This window comes from Pagrus pagrus, assembly GCF_965226575.1.
Source record: "Pagrus pagrus genome assembly, chromosome: 4".
In the NCBI taxonomy this organism is placed as follows: domain Eukaryota; kingdom Metazoa; phylum Chordata; class Actinopteri; order Spariformes; family Sparidae; genus Pagrus; species Pagrus pagrus.
Window position 1 is genome coordinate 26,941,070 of NC_140188.1, and position 20,323 is coordinate 26,961,392.

The following is a 20,323-nucleotide window of genomic DNA, read 5'->3' on the forward strand; positions in this document are numbered from 1 at the left end:
AAAAGACAAGAATTGCTAAAATTGCTAAAATTGCTAAAATGTTGTTTCATAGGAAACTGCCTGGGCTCTCTGAAAAGGCATGAATTGTTCTGTAATGAAATAAAACAATTACAGGGGAGGGACACAATTATATTACCATCTGTACAAAATAATGGAACACAATACTTAAATTCTGCAATAAATCTGACCTTTTTAAAGCTGATAATGGTCATTTTAGTTGAGATTGTGCCAGAGAGGAGTTCAACTTTGCGGTACTGAATACTGAAGCTTCACGTGTCCAAGAAGCCAATGGGTATCTCTATACATGTTATTTTAATGACCCTGAAAGTCTAGTTTGAAATCTTAAATATTTATTTTTAACATCAAATATTAATGAGTTAAAGAAAAAAAAAATCAATTAACTGACTTCATCAAGATGGTGTAAGTGCAGTTTTATTAATGACAGCCATCTGGAGACATAAGCAAACAGCCCTGCGACTGTCGGCACGTTTTGATTCAGATATTGCTGAACTCTGATTGGTGCACAGAAATAAATCATCACATCACATTTTCCAACTCTTTGAACCATTGAGAAAAGGGAAACGCACACACACATATTCCCTTACAGTAGTTTCACAATGGAAAGGTTGAGTGACTGTTGATATGTAGTGCAGCTGTGACAGTCCACCAGATGGTTGGCTGAGGTGGCACTAGCCAACTTTAACTTCTAATTGGCCACTTTTTATTTTGTATATTTATTTATTTTTTACCCTGATTCATACATTGAAATATGCTAACGTTAAAGATGATGTTGTTTGAACTGCTCTAGGTCATAAGTCTTAGGCTACTTACAGTTTTAAACACGTTTTCCGGATTTTTCACCGCCTTTAAAGTCTGTAGTCTGTTATCTCTAACTGGTACAATGTCTAGCATGTTCACCCTTTTTGTTTAGCATGTTAGCATACCTATATTTGCAAATTAGCACTGGAGACAAAGTACATCTGATGGTGACAAGTAAGTTTTACAGGTATTTGGTCATAAACAGAAGTAGTGGAGATATTAAAGATTTGACCATGAATGTCTGCAAAGAATTTCATGGATACCGATCTAATAGTTGTTGAGACGTTCCAGTCTGGACCATCAGACAGGCCAACTGAGAGAGCCATGCCGTTAGCAATGCTAAAATCTACACTAACAAAAGTGTGCCTGTCTTCAGGCAGCTTCTACAGTTGTTAAGAATACTTTAAAAAAGCAGAGCTCAAAGCATGTGATTAAAACATTTAAGATACTGCCCTTCTGCTCCGGTTTGACAGGACAAAAGGGATCATATGCCAGTTAGGTAATATTGGCCATTGCAATAGTACAGATCATGGTGTTGGCAGGAAATGATTTAAACAGAAAGTCTGATAGCATTTCATTTAAACGGAACTGTGAATCTACTTGCCACGGAAATACTGACCAACCAACTACAAGTCTCTCTGTGGTTTCTGTGAGAGGCAGGGCTATCTGACAGCCAGCAAGCCACCTACATGCACATGAGATAAAATAGACATGAAACACCTCTGTGCAGTCACTCGAGCCAGTGTACTTTCTTCTTCTAATAATAGTGCTACAGTTTTTTTCTGTGCATTATCTCCTACTGATGACTTCAAAGCTAAGTGTATGCTTCTTTGTGTGCTTTTCTTCCTCAGCTGCAAGATAAAATCTACCAAACAGATCATTTCAGAGTTGTGGTGAAGTGCATTCAGGACAGATTTGCAGTTTTTACATTCACCATTTCTGAGCTGAGGACACAAACAGAGCTGCAGAGAGATAAATTAGGCACCTGTATCTCTTTACAGAACATAGTGTCTTCTGACTGAGAGCTGGGTTAACCACATGCAGACCTGAGGGGAGGGGATGCGAGGGTGAAGAGGAGGTTGCGATGAAACATCAGCTGAACGGCTCACATGAAAATTGAAAGTGCATCAGATGCCAGCATGTGCAGGTGACAGAAGGAGGCAAGCATGGCAGCCGTACGACAACTGAGATACAAAACGCTCTACACAATACAGCAGGAAACTTCTTGAGGATGTACGAGAGCTTCCTTTTTTCAAGCCCTGTTGGTATTTTGAGGTCTTAAGCAACATTTTACGTCGTGCAGAAAGGAAGAGTTCAAGAGGGAAGATTGCAACATGTGCAGAAGTGTGCCAATAGTGTAGAGGAGAGAAGATACAAGAACTAACTGAGCCAGACCAACACATGTAAGTATCAACTCATTTCATACAATCAGTAAACGTGTGTTTAAGTGCTTTTCTAAAAGTCTAGTGATGTTTTGGTTTCATTACTTCAAATGTATGTTTAAAAAGCAAAATCTTAAATGAAACTCAACATTTCCATAAAAAATGTCAGTATTTTATCCTTATATGCATGAAGTCACCAGCAGTCATGATCTATTTTGTTCCCAATCCGTCTGACTGACACACCGATCTGTTGTTTATGTGCATGTATACAGACGGTTGTACGTGCACATAAACGCGTCCATATGTCTGTGTCCAGGGCGGTTCACAGTTCAGTCAATGGGACCACAGCCATCCCGTGGAGGAGCAGCAGGAGGAGGCTGTCGCTGCTGGAGCAGCTGAGGGGCTGTCAGGAGGCCTGGTGCCCCAGGGCACCGTGGGATAGAGAGGAGGCCCACGCTGCTATCCGTGGAACACCTGCTGGGGTGAGCTTTTCCCCTCCTCACTGCTAAAAGCAATCGATCAAGGAGTCTTAACTTTCTTATGTAATGTGAGACCAATTCTTCAATATGAGGGTGAATAACTTGTTTCTTTACGTGTTTAGAGAATTCAGTGAAGTAAATCAGTCACTTGTCAACACGTCAAGGACATTCCTGACACTTTAAAACTTTAAAATCTATTGAATGCAATATACGTCTTGATCATTGCCTTTTGAGTGTAAACCTTCTGTAACAATCAATAACTCTCCTCTTTGGAAAAAGCTGAAACCTGCCTGGTATATTTTATCACAATGAAAGTTCGATTTTACCTGAAGCGTACAGAATTATGACAGAAATCCCAAATCCGTATAATCACTAAAAACTTATCAGCTGATCCTAAATGGACCAATGGTCTCCCACTTTGTCCAGTAGCTCTGTTTGTTACATTTTGATATATCCTACAACATACACGGGGTAAAATAACTTGTTGAATTATAGATATGGATATTTATTGAATTAAAATATGTTTAATGTTTGTGTTTTTGTTAACACATTTGAGAGCTGAAAGAAGGTTGGTAATTCAAATAATTCACCCCTCATTTTTAAGTAACCCAACTAAGACCATCCCATCCTATATTATATGAAACTCAGTATCCTCAAGCTGGATCTCAAACGAGCAGAGCAGACAAACAGAAGGGATGTCTGTTTGTTTCGCTTACATTTTCATTCTCACACTGAACACTGACATGCACATGAAAGCAGTTCCCTTTTCTGTGTGACTATCTGATGACAGGGACATCTTTTAGCGCTGAATGCAGAAGTAGCGTTGAATAAAAGTGTGCGCATGTGAGGGAAATGACATTACAAAATGGATACGTCTGCAGCAAAGAGAGAATGTGAGTAGGTCTGAGGAAAAACATGAAAGGGCTCGTTTTTTTATCTGAAATGCAAAACTCGTAACAGGCAGCAAATAAGTGTTAAATCATAGGGAAGATGTGAGAGTTTGTTTTTACTGCAGAGACCGTCATAGAAAGGCTAAGAGTTGAGTACTATGTCCCTCCTGTTGGTTGTAGGCCTGCTGATTTTGTTGAATTGAAATGCTGAACAAAAAAGTTCATAAAAATGTTTATTTCAGCTTGAGTAGTTTCCAGTGCGTCTTCGCATGAATCTGTGACTTAACATTGCCATTATGAATCAACAGGATTATTTGTTCCTGTGATATCTCCACTGGCCCGCTACGTGTCTGTGTTTGAAGTTTGGCGAAAACTTTCTGTGTACTCTGAGCATGAAAGCCACTTCCTTTGTGTGTGTGTGTGTGTGTGTGTGTGTGTGTGTATAAATGCGTGCTAGTGTTTGAGAGCACCTCTGAGTTCAGTTGTGGTGATGTAACTACATGACTGAGCCGCTGATTTGCTGTATTTGGGATTGTATGTGCTTCGTCTTACTCAAGTTGATCATGTCCAAACCAACTGCCTCTTCTGTTTTAGTCACTGTTTCCAAAGAAGGGGATGTGATCAGATCGAGAGGCTCTGCCAGCAGAGCGTCTACAGTTACAGCAAAGTTATTATCAGTGTAAAAACGTATTTCAACTGTGGCTGTTCAAAGTATTTTTTTAAATCTAATATCTTATGTACAATTTAAAAATATGGCAGCATAAACAAACAACCCATTTACCATTATCTGACTTTGATTCACATGTTTGCTAACTTTTCTACAATTAGTAACCCTTAATAATTGGTGAATCTTTTACAAATTGACATATAGATTGTAAACTGAGTCTGCAGATTTATGAGAGATAAGTTGCCCATAGGTCCTATCAGCTTTAAGAGCGGGAACTGACCAACAATTATTAATGGTGGGAAATGACTTTCACGTCATCATGACAAATTTTCAAGATCAAATCTTGTCATGGAAACTCTGACGCAGTGCTGATTTTCACCACGCTCTGTCTGAACTCATCAGCGTTCCTTTCCTTGCGGCTTGGTTGCCAATGAGCCACAACGTGCACTTTTCCAGCGTGAATGTTGAAGAGAAAACCGGCTCGACAAGCTTCCGTCACACTTCAGATGCTAAAATGAGTCACTGTGTGTCTCCCTCCAGAGTTTCCTGGTTGTTCGCGACACTGCAACGTCTCAGCCCAGCCTGCTGTGTGTGTCTGCTGGAGGAGAAAATGAAGCAGTTCTTGACTATAATATCAAAAGCACAGACACAGGTACGGACCAACCACATGCAAACACATAGGCTATACTTTCTCTTTCTGTATGGGGGCGTTTGTGTGATGAGGTGTCACTTTGTCACTTTTAGCTGTTGTTCTATGACTCAGTCTGTCCTCTGACACTGACTAGAGTAGACATGTTCAGTAATAAATACTTTCTGCTGTTGAACTTGAGCATGCCAGCAGCACAAACATGAGCAGGTAATCAGATACACACCTCCTGGTCGCTCTCAAACTGCAAATTCTGGTTCCTTAAACTGTGAACTCCCTTTCAGTTACAAATTATATCCACACCTATTGGTGCTACTTTTACTTCTCTGCAGATGCATGCACTATAGCTAACATTACGGGTTAAAGAGACAAGAGACCATTCTGACTTGAAACAAACCTACCAAACCACAGCCACACTATCAGAAAATATCACACATAATGGCTAATGAGGCTAGTGTGAAAGTCCCCTTTAGACCTTCCTGGTTCAAGCTTCAGTGTGTTTCCAGGAATGTATGTTTTGTCGTGCGACTAAATCTGCCCACCCTTTCTCTGTTTCCCTGCATCAGTCTTCCAGCTGGCCGAATCTCGTCTTTCTTTCTCTGACTTGGCTCAGCTCGTGCTCTTCTACTCTTTGACCAGGTAAGAACCTGCTGTGTCTTTTATGTCTTTGTATTGTTGTCGGCCCATCTTTATGCTGATGATTCCACTGTATATTGTATTGTGGACTCTGTACAACTGGCCATCGAGAACTTGCAGATTTCATCTAATGCTCTCAAGAAAGCTCGTATCAATCTAAAGCTGGATCTCTATGATGATAAAAATTAATTATTGGTGTTTTCAAGATCAAAAACATAGATTATTGTAACGGCTGCTGAATTCAAGTATCTTGGCATCTGGCTCGATGACACATTTTCATTAAATGCCACATCGGTGATCTAGTTTATAAATTATATCATAAATGTACTTTTTCTTTCTAAAAAAGAAATCCTTGCCTTTTCTTCTGGAGGAAGTAGATTATTGATTAAACTTTTCTTGCAATTTGGGATTACGGTGACGTAATTTCCAGACATGCTGCACCACTCAACCCTTAGATTTATTACTGGTGACAGCCAGTCTGAGAGACGTAATGATCACTGGTGTCTGTTTATATTTAAAACCTTGACTGGAAAGTTACCATCAAATATTACATCTGTGTTACAACCCTGGTCAATTTGGAACTCGCTCCAGTGACTGGCTGGTTGCTGACAAGACTTATTTTAGTGGTGGTGCTGCAGTCTCTTTGAAGCTCTTACAATATGAACTAAAACTAAATTCCCATTCATCATTTGGACGCTTTAAGTCTGTACTAAATAACTGTCCACTATCGGCTTGCAAATGATTTAAGGTGCATTATGTAAGAATTGGCCATCGGTCAAATTCACACTCAAAACAAATAAGGGGGATCATATATCATCGGAATAACAGCTAAGTGCTGCTAACTGTAGCTGCTGTTAGCACGTTAGCTGAGTTAGCCGTGCAGCTAGCAGTTCAGATTGGGAGCTCAGGGATCAGGGGAGTATTGGTGTTTACACTGCTAGCGCAGGATTTTTGGACGGGGACAGCCAGGGCTTGCTGGTTAGCATGCTTACTTCGGTAGATGTCTCTGCAACACAATACATAGACAGCATAAGTTCAAAACTGCTATTTCTTCACATTCTGTTGACAATTTTTGACTGATTCAACTAAAACTTTAACATGTTGCCCCTTTAACTGACACTGTTGTTGTTTAATATGTTAGCATTTCTATTTTAATCTGGTTTGCTTTCTGTTTGTTTGCTGGATGTTGATGTTGAGGTTCGAATTAATGAATTTGATGTTTGTGATTGAGCCTCCATTTTAACGCTGGGCTTCTCCAACATCTTATTAGCAACATTGTGGCCATTTCGAGATCTGTGCAGACCTCTTGATTCTGTTTGTTTAACACATTTATTTGATCTCTGTCTGTGTCAGGGATGTGTTGGCTGTTTGTCTTTCCATTCCTTGCTGGATCTATGGTGTAACCGATAAGAACAAAGACTGCCTCGCTCAACTTGAACCAAGTGAGTTTTTCCACCTCTGTTTTCTGTCTCGTCTCAACTCCCGCAAGCCACGTCGCAAATACTAAACCTGGAGGACATTTTTGAAGAGCTGCCTAATTCATACAACCTTTCTCTAATGCAGAAACTTGGCTCTGCACACCCCCTGACCAGCAGACTGATGAAATGACCCAGAGGGAGCCAAGCAACGTAATGTGCTCCATACAGGTATATACTCTGTGTGTGTGTGTGTGTGTGTGTTTGCACATTGTGTGTGTAAAAGTACAGGTGATGGTAAGATACTGTATAAGATTGGTGTTCAGAAGGGAAACACTTTCTGAATTCCTTGTGTTTGCAAGCAAGACGGCATGTGTCTCAGCACCTTAAAGTTGCATTATTCAATATTTTTATATCAACAATGGTTCAAATGTTTAATTTAAAAGGAGTCGCTCATTTTGACAAACCCACAAAGGTTCAACAGCAATAATGTTTTCCTTTTGCTATTCAGTGTTTTAGCCTCTTTAAGCTCATTGTTTTGTTTTGGTTTTGTTGTCCCGCATTCTCCATGCTCATGAGCATCATTTTCAGACACAGAAATTAGCAGTTTTCTGCTAAATAGGTCTGGTAACAGTACAGTAGCTGCCCAGCACAAGACCACAGCCAGAAAATGCTAGCAACTACCTTGGGGGCGGCTATGGTTCAGGAAGGCAGCTGTAGTCTGTCCACTAATTGGAATGTTGATGGTTTGATCCCCAGATCCAGATCTTTGGGCAAGATACTGAACCCCAAATTACTCCTGATAGATGGATAAATAGACAAATTCTTGCCTGATTCAAGCCTACATTGTTGTGTTTTTCCTTAGTTGACTTCCACAAATGGGGCCCTGTGTATCATCAATCCCCTCTACCTTCGTGAACATGGAGATGATTGGCTGACCCACAGGGCGACTGCTGCACAGCCCGCCACACAGCCATCGAATTACAGACGAGAGCGACGCCTCAGCACCACCAGAACATGGGCAGGAGCGGGGCTACAAAATAAACGAGCCATCTCGTTGGACCAGGCACCCTCTGCTGTCGCGATGGAGAGTTCAAGTGAGGATATGACGCAGAACGAATTTTTTTTGATGATGAAAACTTAGACATAGATAACTTAGAACCTTGGCTAAATCTATTGGGGGTAAATGGAAACATCTTTTTATTAGTTGATTTGTCTAAAGTGACCTTTTTAAACACAAAAGCAAACTCATGCAGTTTCATTTGAAAGTTTTGGGAAAATTAGACCAAGTAAAAGTGCGTCCCTTAGTGTGTTCTATGTGCTCCGTCATGGATTAAATACTTGAAATCAGAAACCACATGGTGTTCATATTCCACATTTTCCTGGTCCAGGTCTAACCAGAGCCAAGTCAGCTGATTCACCAAATTGCCCCCCAGCCCCGTCAGCTACAGCGTCTCCTGCCGGGGTGGTTCTCAGGAGGCCCAGCAGAGATTCTTCCTCCAGCCTTCTTCAAAGAGACAGTACAGAGAGCCTTCCTCCATCTACTCCCTCCACCCCTGGAAGCCTGAACAGCGCAGTGTTCGAGCCGCAGTACTCCGGCAGCACTGTGCCTCAGTCTCCTCACAGGGTGTCCTGGATTGAAGACGGAGTCTGGCTGCCCCCGCCCAGGCCCTCCTCTTTGCTCCAGCCGCCGTCGCTGGAGCTTGACTCGCTGTCAATCAGCAGCATAGAAGAAGAGCAGGAGTCCCAAACGCCGAGCCCTAACCCGCACTACCCTTGCGCTCACCGGTTGGCTGACAAGGTCATACATCGACTGTCAGCGGTGGGTCAGGCCATTGGTGGGCTGGTGAGTCAGAAAAAAAGACTAACCAATCGTGTTCAGGAGCTGAGTGAGCGGAAAGGTGAGCCGTTTGCAGAGGCTGTGAAAGAATTTGTGGAGACGACGCTGAAGAGAAGCGCTGATTCCAGCGGGGTCATGGGGATGGAGTTCTTACAGGAAGTGAGGTCATCGCTCACGTCACTGAAGGAGACACTGTTGGACTGCCAAGAAATCCAGGCGTTGTTGGACAGCATTACTGACATAAACGACTCAGAGATCGGTGAGTGAGTGTGTAATTGACAGAACATGTTGTGTTATTATCATGCAACCCAGTAGATCAATATTAAGTACTCCTCTAATTCCTCCTCACATACCTTTTGACCCTCTTGTAGAGTCCTTGGTAGAGCTTACCCTCCACAAGGTGGCTCTGAAGCCTGTCTCCACACACCTCTACTCCTGCATACTTTCCTCCCGGACTGAAGACGGTATCTTCAAGCGTCTCCAGAACAACCTGCGCGTGCTGGAGAAGAAGGGGATGGAGGAGCTAGGGGGGTCGGCTGGAGTTGGAGTTCCTGACTCCGTCACCCTGGAGCGGATCCAGCAGAGGTGGACTAGTGTGCACGAGGCCTACTCACCGAACAAAAAGGTCCAGATCCTGCTCAAAGTCTGCAAGAGCATCTATCACAGCATGAGTGCTAACGCTAGCTCAGGTAACCAGGCATTTTTCTTTTTTTTATGATTAATACTTTTATAACTGTCTGTCTCTGGATTGGCAGAATTAAGTCCACATTCTCCTCTCCTCTCCTGCAGGAAAAGTGTTTGGGGCAGATGATTTCCTGCCCTGCCTGACATGGGTGCTGCTCCGTAGTGACGTGTTCACCTTACAGCTGGACACAGACTACATGATGGAGCTGCTGGACCCTACACAGCTGCAGGGAGAGGGTAAGGCAGATGTGATCAAACCACACTTTAGTGGACAGATTGTGTTATTTCTTTACCCAAGATTCTTTCATTAAGTCCTGCATGGCTGTGCTGTGATTGGCTGGTACTTATTGTTCTAGAAACCACCCAGTAACTTCCAGGTGTAACTGTTGCTGTTGTAACTAGCTAACTGATAAAACTAAAACTGTTGGCTTGCAAACATGTGTGTTATTTATTAATATGATTCAACATTTTATTAATTGCTGTTTATTATAATGTAAACTAAAATATTTTGAATTAAAATCCACCAAAAGAACACAATTTACCTCAAATTACAGAATATGCCAGTAACGTTTTGCTAAATGACCGCATGACATCAACTAGGCTGGCATTATCATATTTTTCTCACTCATTCTAAACTGCATGAACACTACTCACACCAAAACACACATATTTCTATGTTCGAATGTGCAAATAAAAAATAAAAAGTCATACGTACATTTCCCAGCTAATTCACTGCTAAAGTTTTAAGCCAGATTAAGTAAATGGATGATTTGAATGTAACTTGTAGTCACATAGAATTTGGAAGGACTCTAAACATAGTGATGCATCTACAAAACAGCTGGTGCAGCTCAGCTCTCGTCTCCAAATGGAGGTTTGGGTTTGACCGCCAATTTTGTTCAGTTAATAAATAAATTAATTAATTAAACAATTAGATGCTGCTACATCACTAATCACAGACTTTTGTATGTATTCCCTATATCAACAGGTGGCTACTACCTGACAACTCTATACGCCTCGCTTTACTACATCAGCAGCTTCCAGCCACGACTGCCCGCCCGTCAGCTCAGCGTCGAAGCCCAAAACTCTCTCAACCAATGGCATCGCAGGCGCACCCTGCACTGCAACCAATCACGCCGCAGCAAACACAGACGTACCATTCGCAGGCTGTCGGGTCGGGAGAAGGTCGTGAAGAACTCAGAAACTGAAAGCAAAGAGGACAGTGGGAAAGAATCTGATCCTGTTAATATTGATGCGTCACAGAAGCAGACCGAAAGCACCGCAGAGGCTCTGCAGCCGCTGAACGAAGAGACAAGCAGTGGACGAGGAGCTGAGGACAAACCACAGATGTCCACTCCAGCATCAGACTGTAATCAGATGGACGTAGTAAGAGACAAACAGGAAGAGGGACTGGCTCTATGTACAGTAGGAGAAGAGAACCACAGAGGATTGTGACTGAGAGAGGATGAAGGATGGACCTGAGCAGCAAAGAATAGCAACCGGTCAGCAACACATTTTTGAGTCAGGCCATCCCAAACAATGTTCTCAGTGGGTCAAACTCTCCATGCCACATGAACCAACCTCAGATTCCTCTTCTACAGAGGCCAAAGAAGAAAAATTAAATTAAAAATGCCAACCTGAAGGTCGAGACTCCTCCAGGGGTCCTGAGGTAAACCTGAAGGTATTTTTGAAAGGGATACAGAAATATCTTTACTTTTCAAAAAATTTGAGCTTTTTTTTGCAAAATACTGGATTTTTTTTTCACTTCTACATGGATCTAAAACCGTTTGAAATTAAAGCTGCTGTAAGCATCACTTTAGCTAACTTCCTGTCTGTTTTGCAGTGTTTTCGACAGCTCTCTTTGCCTCCATCTTTTCTAGTGCTTTTCATCACTTGGCCTGTTTGGTAGTGTAACCTGGAGGGCAGGAATTTGTTCCTTTCTATGTTCTGCCATTGCCAGAAGGATCCTGCTCTCGGCCTGTTGACCGGCAGACAGGATCGCTTCTTTGTGGAGTTCTCTGTCCTGATTGGATAAAGTGGGCAGGGTTACCAGAAAGTTTCTTTTCTCTTTTACTGCATAACCAGGAGGTGGAGAGACTTGGGTTGCTGACCAAACACTCGATAACACTGATTACTGTTGTATAATAGAGCTATTTAACACTTATCTTAATGAGAAAATAATGCTTAAGGCAGCTTAAAAATATTGGGGAAGTAGAAATCTTCGTTAAGTCCATGCTGAGGCAATAACTTGTGTCTAGGGGCCACAGTTGGCGATTGCTCCATTTTACGGGTTCTGCCGGTAACTGTAAAGAAGAGAGGAGTTTGTACATAAGTTGACAATAGTTTATTTGTGTCATAGGATCAGCTGATACCTGGGTTTACATCTAATAATTGATCACACTGATCAATTAATAATATATTGCCGGTCAACAGCCATCAATCCACTGTTTCCTCAGAAATGTGTAAACATAAGCTTACAGTGATATTATTTGAAGCTAGAGATCTGTCGCCTTGTGTTATTAAATAAATTGTCATGACTGGTAGAGTTTGTGTTTGGAGGCGGCGCAACATGAGATGGGATTATTTTATATGATGATTATTTTCAACTACTGTCATTTCTGATTTGTAATTTTGTATTAATATTAAAGTAACAATGTGCAAAAAGAGTAAATTCATAAGGTATTAATAAAACAGTTTTTCTTGCACAGCTTGCATGCTAAAAGGAGAGTGAATATTGGTATTACAGTCATCAGATGGACAGAAACACAAGTCAGAATGAGTGATAGTGTTACTCTGTGTCTGCTGGATGTGTAAGTAGGCAGCTGTTTGCGACCCTTTTAACACATTAACTGAGATAGGTGTGTCTTTTCTGCTTGATCCTGACTTCATCTACCCCTGAAGTGTCCCAAAAAAGTTGACAAAAAGCTGTCTCCCTTTGGACCACCAGAGGGCAGCATTAAACCACCTTAAGATGTAGAGCTTATAGTTACAGCTTGCACAGGTTTGTTTTTTAACTAATTGACTAGGGTGGCGCTGTATTTGTACGGGGGAATATATTAAGCAAAAAACAATAAACTCTGAATACGTTCATGCTGTTTTTGAATAGAGAAACTATGTCAACAAGTGCTGTAACCCGTGTGGCTGGTGGGTCCCTGCAGGTATGTTTTGGTTAGGAGGAGACATTCCCCTTTTGCACATGATGATACACAACATTGAATGCAGTACCCACACTTTAGAAAGATACTGTACATGTGTTGTGGGTTCACAGAAGTCGAATTGACTGCATAGGATTCACCAATAAAAGAAGTTGAAGTAGCAATTGTTGTCAATGGAAAAGTTGAAATGGCAGCTGAAGTTTAGGGACCTGAGTTGAAAATTGATAGACAAGAATTAATTGAGCAGTTGAGGTTAAAACTATTCAAAGTTTGTCAGGTAGGCATAGCACTGATATAAATTGAAATGACAGTTTGAGTGTAAAGAATCTCAGGAGGTGAAGTGGCCAGAAGGAAAGACTCTTAAAGCAACATTATGTAGATATTGGCATTTTGTGCAATTTTCTGTACTATCAAAATGATTTTGAAGCTGTTATCTTAAGGTAGAAAAGTTACATAATATTGCTTTAAACAAAATTAATTAAAGTAGCAGTCAAAGTTGAAGGTTAAAGATTTGAAGTTGCAGTTGAAGTATAAGCATGTGTCGCTGTTGAAGCAACAATAGGAGCTTAAAGCAGGAGTTGAGGTTGAATGACATGACAAGTAGCAGTAGTGACAGCGAAATCAGAATCTGACAAACAGATGAAGTAGCTGTTTAAGTACACACAATGGAGTATATTTAAAGAAAAAGGTTGGAGTGGCAGTTGAAGTTGAAGGAGGTAAAAGGGGCTCCTTTCAGCTTCTGTGTTGTGCTGGAAGCCAGTCGTTAGTTAATGTAACGGACCCCATTTTTAAACTAACGTTAGCTACTGTCATCTCTGTTAGTGGAGCAGAGAGAGGCACTGAGATGAGGTGCTTGAGAACGTGCATAAAGTCACATCCTTTGTGTGACTGTCGCTTTAAAACCAACCAGAGTCCTTCACAAAGAAATCCACAGTCCAGCAGCATTAAACAACTCAAACAAATCGTCCGCAGGCTTGTATAGACGACAGAAAAAGACAGGGAAGGTGTCTTTCTTCACGTCACATTAAAATCTGCTCACATATGGTCAATAAAAACTGATCTATCATCACAAATTGTTACACAGAGCCCCTTTAAGATTGACATACTTCCTGTTATATACAGTTTTTCGGCTTTTTTTGCCATTACATTTAACATCCTGTAAGTTCAAATGTTAAGAAAATAGTTAATGAATGCACATACATCAGGCATGTACACATGTAAATAGTTATACGGGCCTCTTATGTAAATGTCCACACAGACACAGACTCAGCTTCATGTACACACACATATGGAACCGTATCATCGCTGCATTCTAAATGACCCAGCCAATCAAATTTGCCTAATGAGACATCTGGCATTCTGCCTGCATGTGGATGTCAAGCCCAGAAACAGCTGGGCCTTTACACACACACACACACATTCCCTTTCTCTTCTCACAATTTATCAGTGATGTCAGATCTGGTGGAAGACTGAGAAAGAAACACAGAGAATCACGCATTTTTTAAACACACACACGCACACATGCATGCACACAGCAAAATTTAGGAAAGCGTCGAGGGAGGAGTCGCGGTCTATACTGGCCAATGAGTGTCACACACTCGTTCTCTCACACACAGTTCTTTCACACATGTGATATATTATGCATACATGAGTGTGTGTAACGCACTCACCAAGGCCATAAATTAGATATATGGCAGTGGTGGTGGCAGGGGAGGAGGGGGTCCGCAGAGAAGAGAAGAGGAGTGTGTGTATTTGTGTGTATGTGAAATGAGGAGGGGGGGCACAGATGGCTGTGGCCTGAGGCGGTTGAGGTACTGCAGCTTAACATGGAGACTGCAACACACACACATACAGGCACAGAAGATTAAGTGTGGGGGGGGCGTTCACATACAGTATACAAACACATAAACATACACTGTATATGAAGGGACAAAGAGCCACACAGAACAAACATACGTTGGCATTATTTCCTCCATATCAGAAATGAAGAAATATTACAACTACTATGAGTCAATTCGCTGATAAAGAAGACAACAGCATGCAGATTCTGGTGAAAAACATCTCGATTAACAATTATAGCTGCTTGTCTTCCATGGTAGAATGTAACTCATTACAAATTAAATTAAAACTGTAGGGTTTCTTATTTGAGTATTATCATGCTATACTTTATACTTCAACTCCAGTACAATTCAGATTTAAATAATGTACTATATTGTAATATTTTTTGCCCTACAGTATACTGTGTTAAGTATTTTGAATAAGCTCCTCCTCAACCTACAGCAGTTAAATATGGTTTACACAGAAAATCCATCTTTAATAATAATTCAGTGTTACATCATAATTTTTAATAGTATAACCCTCACAGGAGCCATTTACTGAGTACTTAACATAATACATAAAGTAAAAACAACTTCCCTTAACTAGAGTTTTTAATAGTATAGCTATTTTAACTTAAACTGGCACTAACCTACAAAAGTAAGTAAAAAAAACAAAAAAAACAAAAAAATTAATAAAAGTGTTTGTTGGTGGTAGAAAGTGAAAGAAAAAATGTATATAGATATTTTTGACTACAAATTAGATAATTGTGCTTGGTGGGATTCTGAGTTTTTGCAGTGCATAAAATACCAAATAAGATTTGCCTTAGTCATATTAAACCTCTACTTTTTGGCATATTCTGTTGTCCCAGTTTTAATAACTATCATACTATTGCATTTTTCTCTAAATGCACAGAGGATGCTCTGGACTGCTTCACTTTAAACCTCAAATCAGTTCAGATGAAGTGCTGAGTTGGTCTCATCTTCTACTGTGCTGCCTTGTCCTCATCTGTCACTAGTCGTACCCTGTAATACATAAGTGTCTTTGTTCTTATTGTGGCCTGTCACCATCCAGCAGCTTGCCTCTGTCACGGCTCGTTCACACACTACAACACAATAAAACTTTCGCCCATTCTCTTTAACCCTTTTTCATTCCCTCTCTCTGTCATTCAGCTTCTCTCTGCTCTTCTTCCTTTCACCGCTGCATTCCTCCATTCCTTCCGCCTCTCTCTCTTTTACCCCCTAACTCCTCTTACCCCGCTGCCCCTCCCTCTCTCCCACTTGTCTGAACTCTGACAGGTGTGTAATTGAATGATTAATGACCACCAGAGTAAACCACCCTCCAACGGACACACACTTTATGTTAAAATGGAATTGTGCATATTTATGCACACACATATTCATGCGCTGACACACACGGACGTGCACATTTTCACATTACACATGTGTATTCATTTTGCGTCAATAGCCCAAATGGTCAAATTCAAACCAGCAGGACTGAAATGATTGAGACATTATAAGGAATGTAGCAATACACACTGAATGCAATATATATTATCCTGCACAGGGCCGACACTGCACAAGTGCTGCAATGGAGCTCATTTAAAATGACAATCACTGTTGTCATTTTAACAAAATGTTTCAACCAATGTGATTTTATGAAAAATATTTCCCACAAAAACACGTTTTTCACTTCAGTCATCGTCTCAAAATTCAGACAAAACCTCACACCTCTGATTTGTGAGGCTGTTAGAATGAATCATACTGCAGTGCCACACACTCCACCTCCCTACAATATATTCTCTTCTAACCACAGTATACAAACATTGAAACACAATCCACATAAATGCATTCAAGCACTTTCTCCCTCCCGTTTCCCCTCTCCTCTTCATTTGTCAGCATGAAGTCAACAGATTTTATGCAGTCTAATTCCCACCGTCTAATGGAGTCTGAGCTGGGGAGAGAAAAGGCTGGCAATCTATCTGAACCAATCATAAGCTGAGGCTATGACTATGAATTATGCTGTGTGAGTGCGGGCTGTACACTGATGTATGAATAAAGTATGTGTTGTTGATTTTTCGGTTGAGATCCCTGCCTGACTTGTGATGTTGCAGGATTATACATTTCAGGATCATTGTTTTCAAATGGAGCTGTTATACAGTAGAGCAACAGGTTCAGTTGTTGTTAGAGTAAAGAATTGTGGAGCCAGACTGATCCTGGCTGATACTGATAATGATACTCAACTGTATCTCTTAGAAATTACATTAATATCCCACTAATTTGTTTGGCCAACTACACTTTGTAATGAAATGTAATTACTGCCTTTATCGTGATCACTGGCAATGTTTATTTCCAGTGAGGGAAGTGCTACATTTTTGTATTGCCAGCGAGTTTCATGGAGATGGTCAGTGTGAATGGTGGGCATACAAAACGCAAGACTGTGTTTAGCATCCTAATTTGCTTGTGGTTTATGCAACAAAAAACCCTTGGTTTGGGAAATGTCACGGTTTAGGCTAAGACACCAAGACACTATTGACCCTTTCTGTACTGAACCAGGACCACCATCTTTCCTAATGTGAAGTGCCACCAGTGGCTAAAATAAACCATATAAAGCAGCGGTTCGACCACTTCAGTGTGCGCTTTAGCTGAGCAGCTACAGTGAAGATTTCAGCTTTCAAAAGGGTGTAAATGACTTCTTTTCAAATCAATTTGGTAGATAATAACCCTTAAAAGAAAGCTCACAAAATCTGATACTGACATTTTAAGTGTAAAATCACATAATATCAGTACAATTAAAAAATAAAGTGTATGTCCATCACTTTGGTCCAGACTGAAACACCTCAACAAAGATGTCTCAACATTGAATGGTTCTGAGGAAAGATTTTAGGCAGGATATTAGATAAAGGTCTAAGGCAACATACTTAAGATTAATTATGGACAGTGCATGTGTGTAGTCCTGAATGTGACCACATTTGCAACTCAAGGAATTTGTGTTTATTGGTTTTATCATGTCATGAAAAATAAAAATTAAGACGTACCAATGTTTTTTACAAAAAGAGCTTTGTGGTAAACCAGCGTTCACCTTCCAGCCTTCAGATGTAGAAAGGGTTTGGACGAAAACAAAAGTTGTTGTACTCTTTTACAAGACATATTACATGCTGTGAAAAGAGAGAGGTGCAGAGGTGAAAGAGTAAAAGTGAGGGGCGCATACTGACCAACATGTCCTAGAAGAGAGTGTGTGGAGTGACAAAGAGAAATGAAAAGTGGAGGGGTGCTGGGGTCAGGACCTGGGTGCCAGGGAGAACAGCCATTTCCTGTTGACCTCCGTTTGCACTCTGGCCTCTGACCCCCCTCCGGCTCTAGGCCGAATGGGGGCAGGGTGGGGGGTATTCACTGTGTTTGTTGTGTGTTTGGGGTGCTGTGGGTGGATGTAGGCTGGCAAAAGGTGGAATTATGTATGGATGTTTGAGGACTGACAGGATGTAGTTCAGAGAAGAGGTGAAGGTTATGGATAGGATGTGTACATCAGGAGCAGCGAGGGGAAAGGTCAGGACAGAAAACAAAGAGGTTGTTTAAGTTTTGTAGGGTTTGTACATTGTCGACGCATGATGTTTATCTTAATTTTGGTGATGAACAAGAAGGATGTGAGGGCTGGAAAAGATCTACACGAGCCACAAGGAGCTCTGGTCTGTCCTGCGAAGCATTAAAGAAAAAATCTTTCCTCCCAGTGATAATCCAGCCTGTGTGACAGATCACTGCAGCTGCAGCCTGAGGCCTCTGTCAGAGCTAAACTGATAGTCAGTGGAGGGGACGGAGTGACATGACTTATGATTGTATAAAAGACGGAAGATTACACTATTTGTCAAGAAGAGGTCCTGTAAAAGTGAGTGGCTTGGAAAGTGTTTTATTATAAGTGTTGAACATCTCATGAAGGAGCCAAAATATTCCTGAGTGGTATGGATTATTGTAAATTAAGAGACACACAAGCTGTTTTTAATCATTTCTGCTTCCTGTTTTTGACTTCTGGTTGTGTCGTTTGAAATTTGTTGTTGTTTCATTACACCATTTTCTGTATATGGTACAGATGTTTAGAATTAATTGCACATATAATCCTAAAGTAGAAGCTAGGAGAGAGAATGAGGAAAGAAAACATCTACATGGATTGGTAGAAGTTGCAAGCTGGAGGGGTATGCCCACTGCTGCTGTGTTTCGTAAATTTGCAAATCCGCAAAATAGAACATTTTGCTCGTAAATGACCATTTCTGATTTTCAATGTATACATTTTCTGTCTAATATAAGGTTTAGACATTTTCTTTGTCCTAATTCCTTAGTAAACACGATAGATTTCGAGCTAGTGAGGCAATATTTCTTTGAATGCTTTTAATTTTTTTACTTGTCCATGCAGGTTATATTTATATGAGTATTATCCATAATGTGGAAGGAAAGACAGTGTTTCGTAAACTCTTCCTTTCTGACGTTCAGTACAAACCTACATTTTTAACATATTTTCCAGTGAAATCTAATTTCTGTGTTGAGCGTTATTTGTAACCAAACATCAAAGGTTTCCGTAGGCATCATTTAGCTCAGGTACATTATCATTAGCTACGGAAAAAGGCAGGTTTAATGGTGTCGTTGAAGACGAAGATGGCGAGATTGAAGTCCATTGCATGTGTTTATAATTATTTGTACTGGTCTCAAATCAACAATCCCTTTAAATAAGCAAGGGAGTACCACAAGGTTATGTGCTCGGTCCATTATTATTTACTATTGATATAAACAAAATTATTACTCCATTTTAATTTCTACTCTACTACAATCATAATATCCGTTTTTCTGCAGATGATACAGTCTTGTTTGCACATGCCTCTTCTTCAACTCAAGCCTGTCTTTAACAATCTTAAGACATCTCTGCATAAACTTAAGCTTGAGCAAAATGCTGACGAACATGCTTTATCATGTAGCACGTCTTCCTGCAATCTCTACTGAAATTCAAGTTGTTTGGTCAAATATCTGGAAGTTTGGTTATCTTGCAGTCTTGCTTTTTAGCTTATATAACACATGACACAGAATCTAATGATAAAAATTGATTTCTTGTTTCAGAATAAAGCATGTTTTTCTCGTGAGAAGAGGAAAACCATTGTATAATCAACTATCATGTCTGCGATTGACTGCAGAGATATTACTCTCCTGCTGCTCATTTCACCATCAAAAAACCTGATGCTGTTTACCTCTGTGCCCTACAGTTTGTTTCAGGAGATACATTTCATACTCATCCATGTATACTATATGAAAAAGCTGGCTGGCTACCTGTGTACACTGACATTTTTGTTTATAATTTTCTCCAACTAAAGGTACCTCAGTTTATCACCTCTTCATGAATTTAAAACTGCAGTTCATCAGACCAGATCAGGCAACTTGCTAAATCTTGACACCCCCTTGAATACAGAACTTGGACAGATTGCCTTCCAGAATTTCAAAACATATTAAAACTTGACAGTCTTATCCTACTTTTGTTTTTAATTTTGGACAGATGGCAGAGTTCTCTGTTTGCAATACAATGTTACAGAGACTCTTAGTACTTGTATGTGCATGTGACTTAATAATAGCATAACCAACCACCTAGCTGACAATGCAGTTTTTGAGGTTTGTGTATGGTAAATTCAAGTATATTACTTTACATTTTGTCCTAACAGGAAATGATATAAACGAGCTACAGTCTCATCAAGTATTGTTTTTATTTCCTAATATTTGAAGGTGCAATATGCAAGAATTGGCCAACTGTCAAATTTAAACTTAAAACAAATAGGGGGCGGCATATCACCAGAGTAACCGCTAACTGCTGCTAACTGTAGCTGTCGTTAGCTATATAGCCATGCAGCTACCAGTAGGGGACTGGGAG

The 20,323-nt window shown here is 40.6% G+C and overlaps 1 protein-coding gene across 2 annotated transcripts; it reads left to right on the top strand.

The window, feature by feature from the left end:
- Nucleotides 1-26: 26 nt before the first annotated feature.
- Nucleotides 27-12,497, top strand: rinl (Ras and Rab interactor-like). 2 transcript variants are annotated; one of them, XM_084351611.1, is made up of 11 exons: nt 27-2,222; nt 2,474-2,683; nt 4,778-4,889; nt 5,450-5,522; nt 6,873-6,961; nt 7,083-7,165; nt 7,800-8,031; nt 8,326-9,033; nt 9,146-9,463; nt 9,564-9,695; nt 10,444-12,497. In XM_084351611.1, the coding sequence occupies exons 2-11, from the start codon at nt 2,504-2,506 to the stop codon at nt 10,908-10,910; spliced, it is 2,394 nt and encodes a 797-aa protein (XP_084207737.1). In that variant the 5' UTR covers nt 27-2,222; nt 2,474-2,503; the 3' UTR covers nt 10,911-12,497. The 2 variants fall into 2 exon arrangements, with proteins under 2 accessions (XP_084207737.1, XP_084207738.1); XM_084351612.1 differs by having other exon boundaries at nt 2,518-2,683.
- The last annotated feature ends 7,826 nt before the right edge of the window (nt 12,498-20,323 follow it).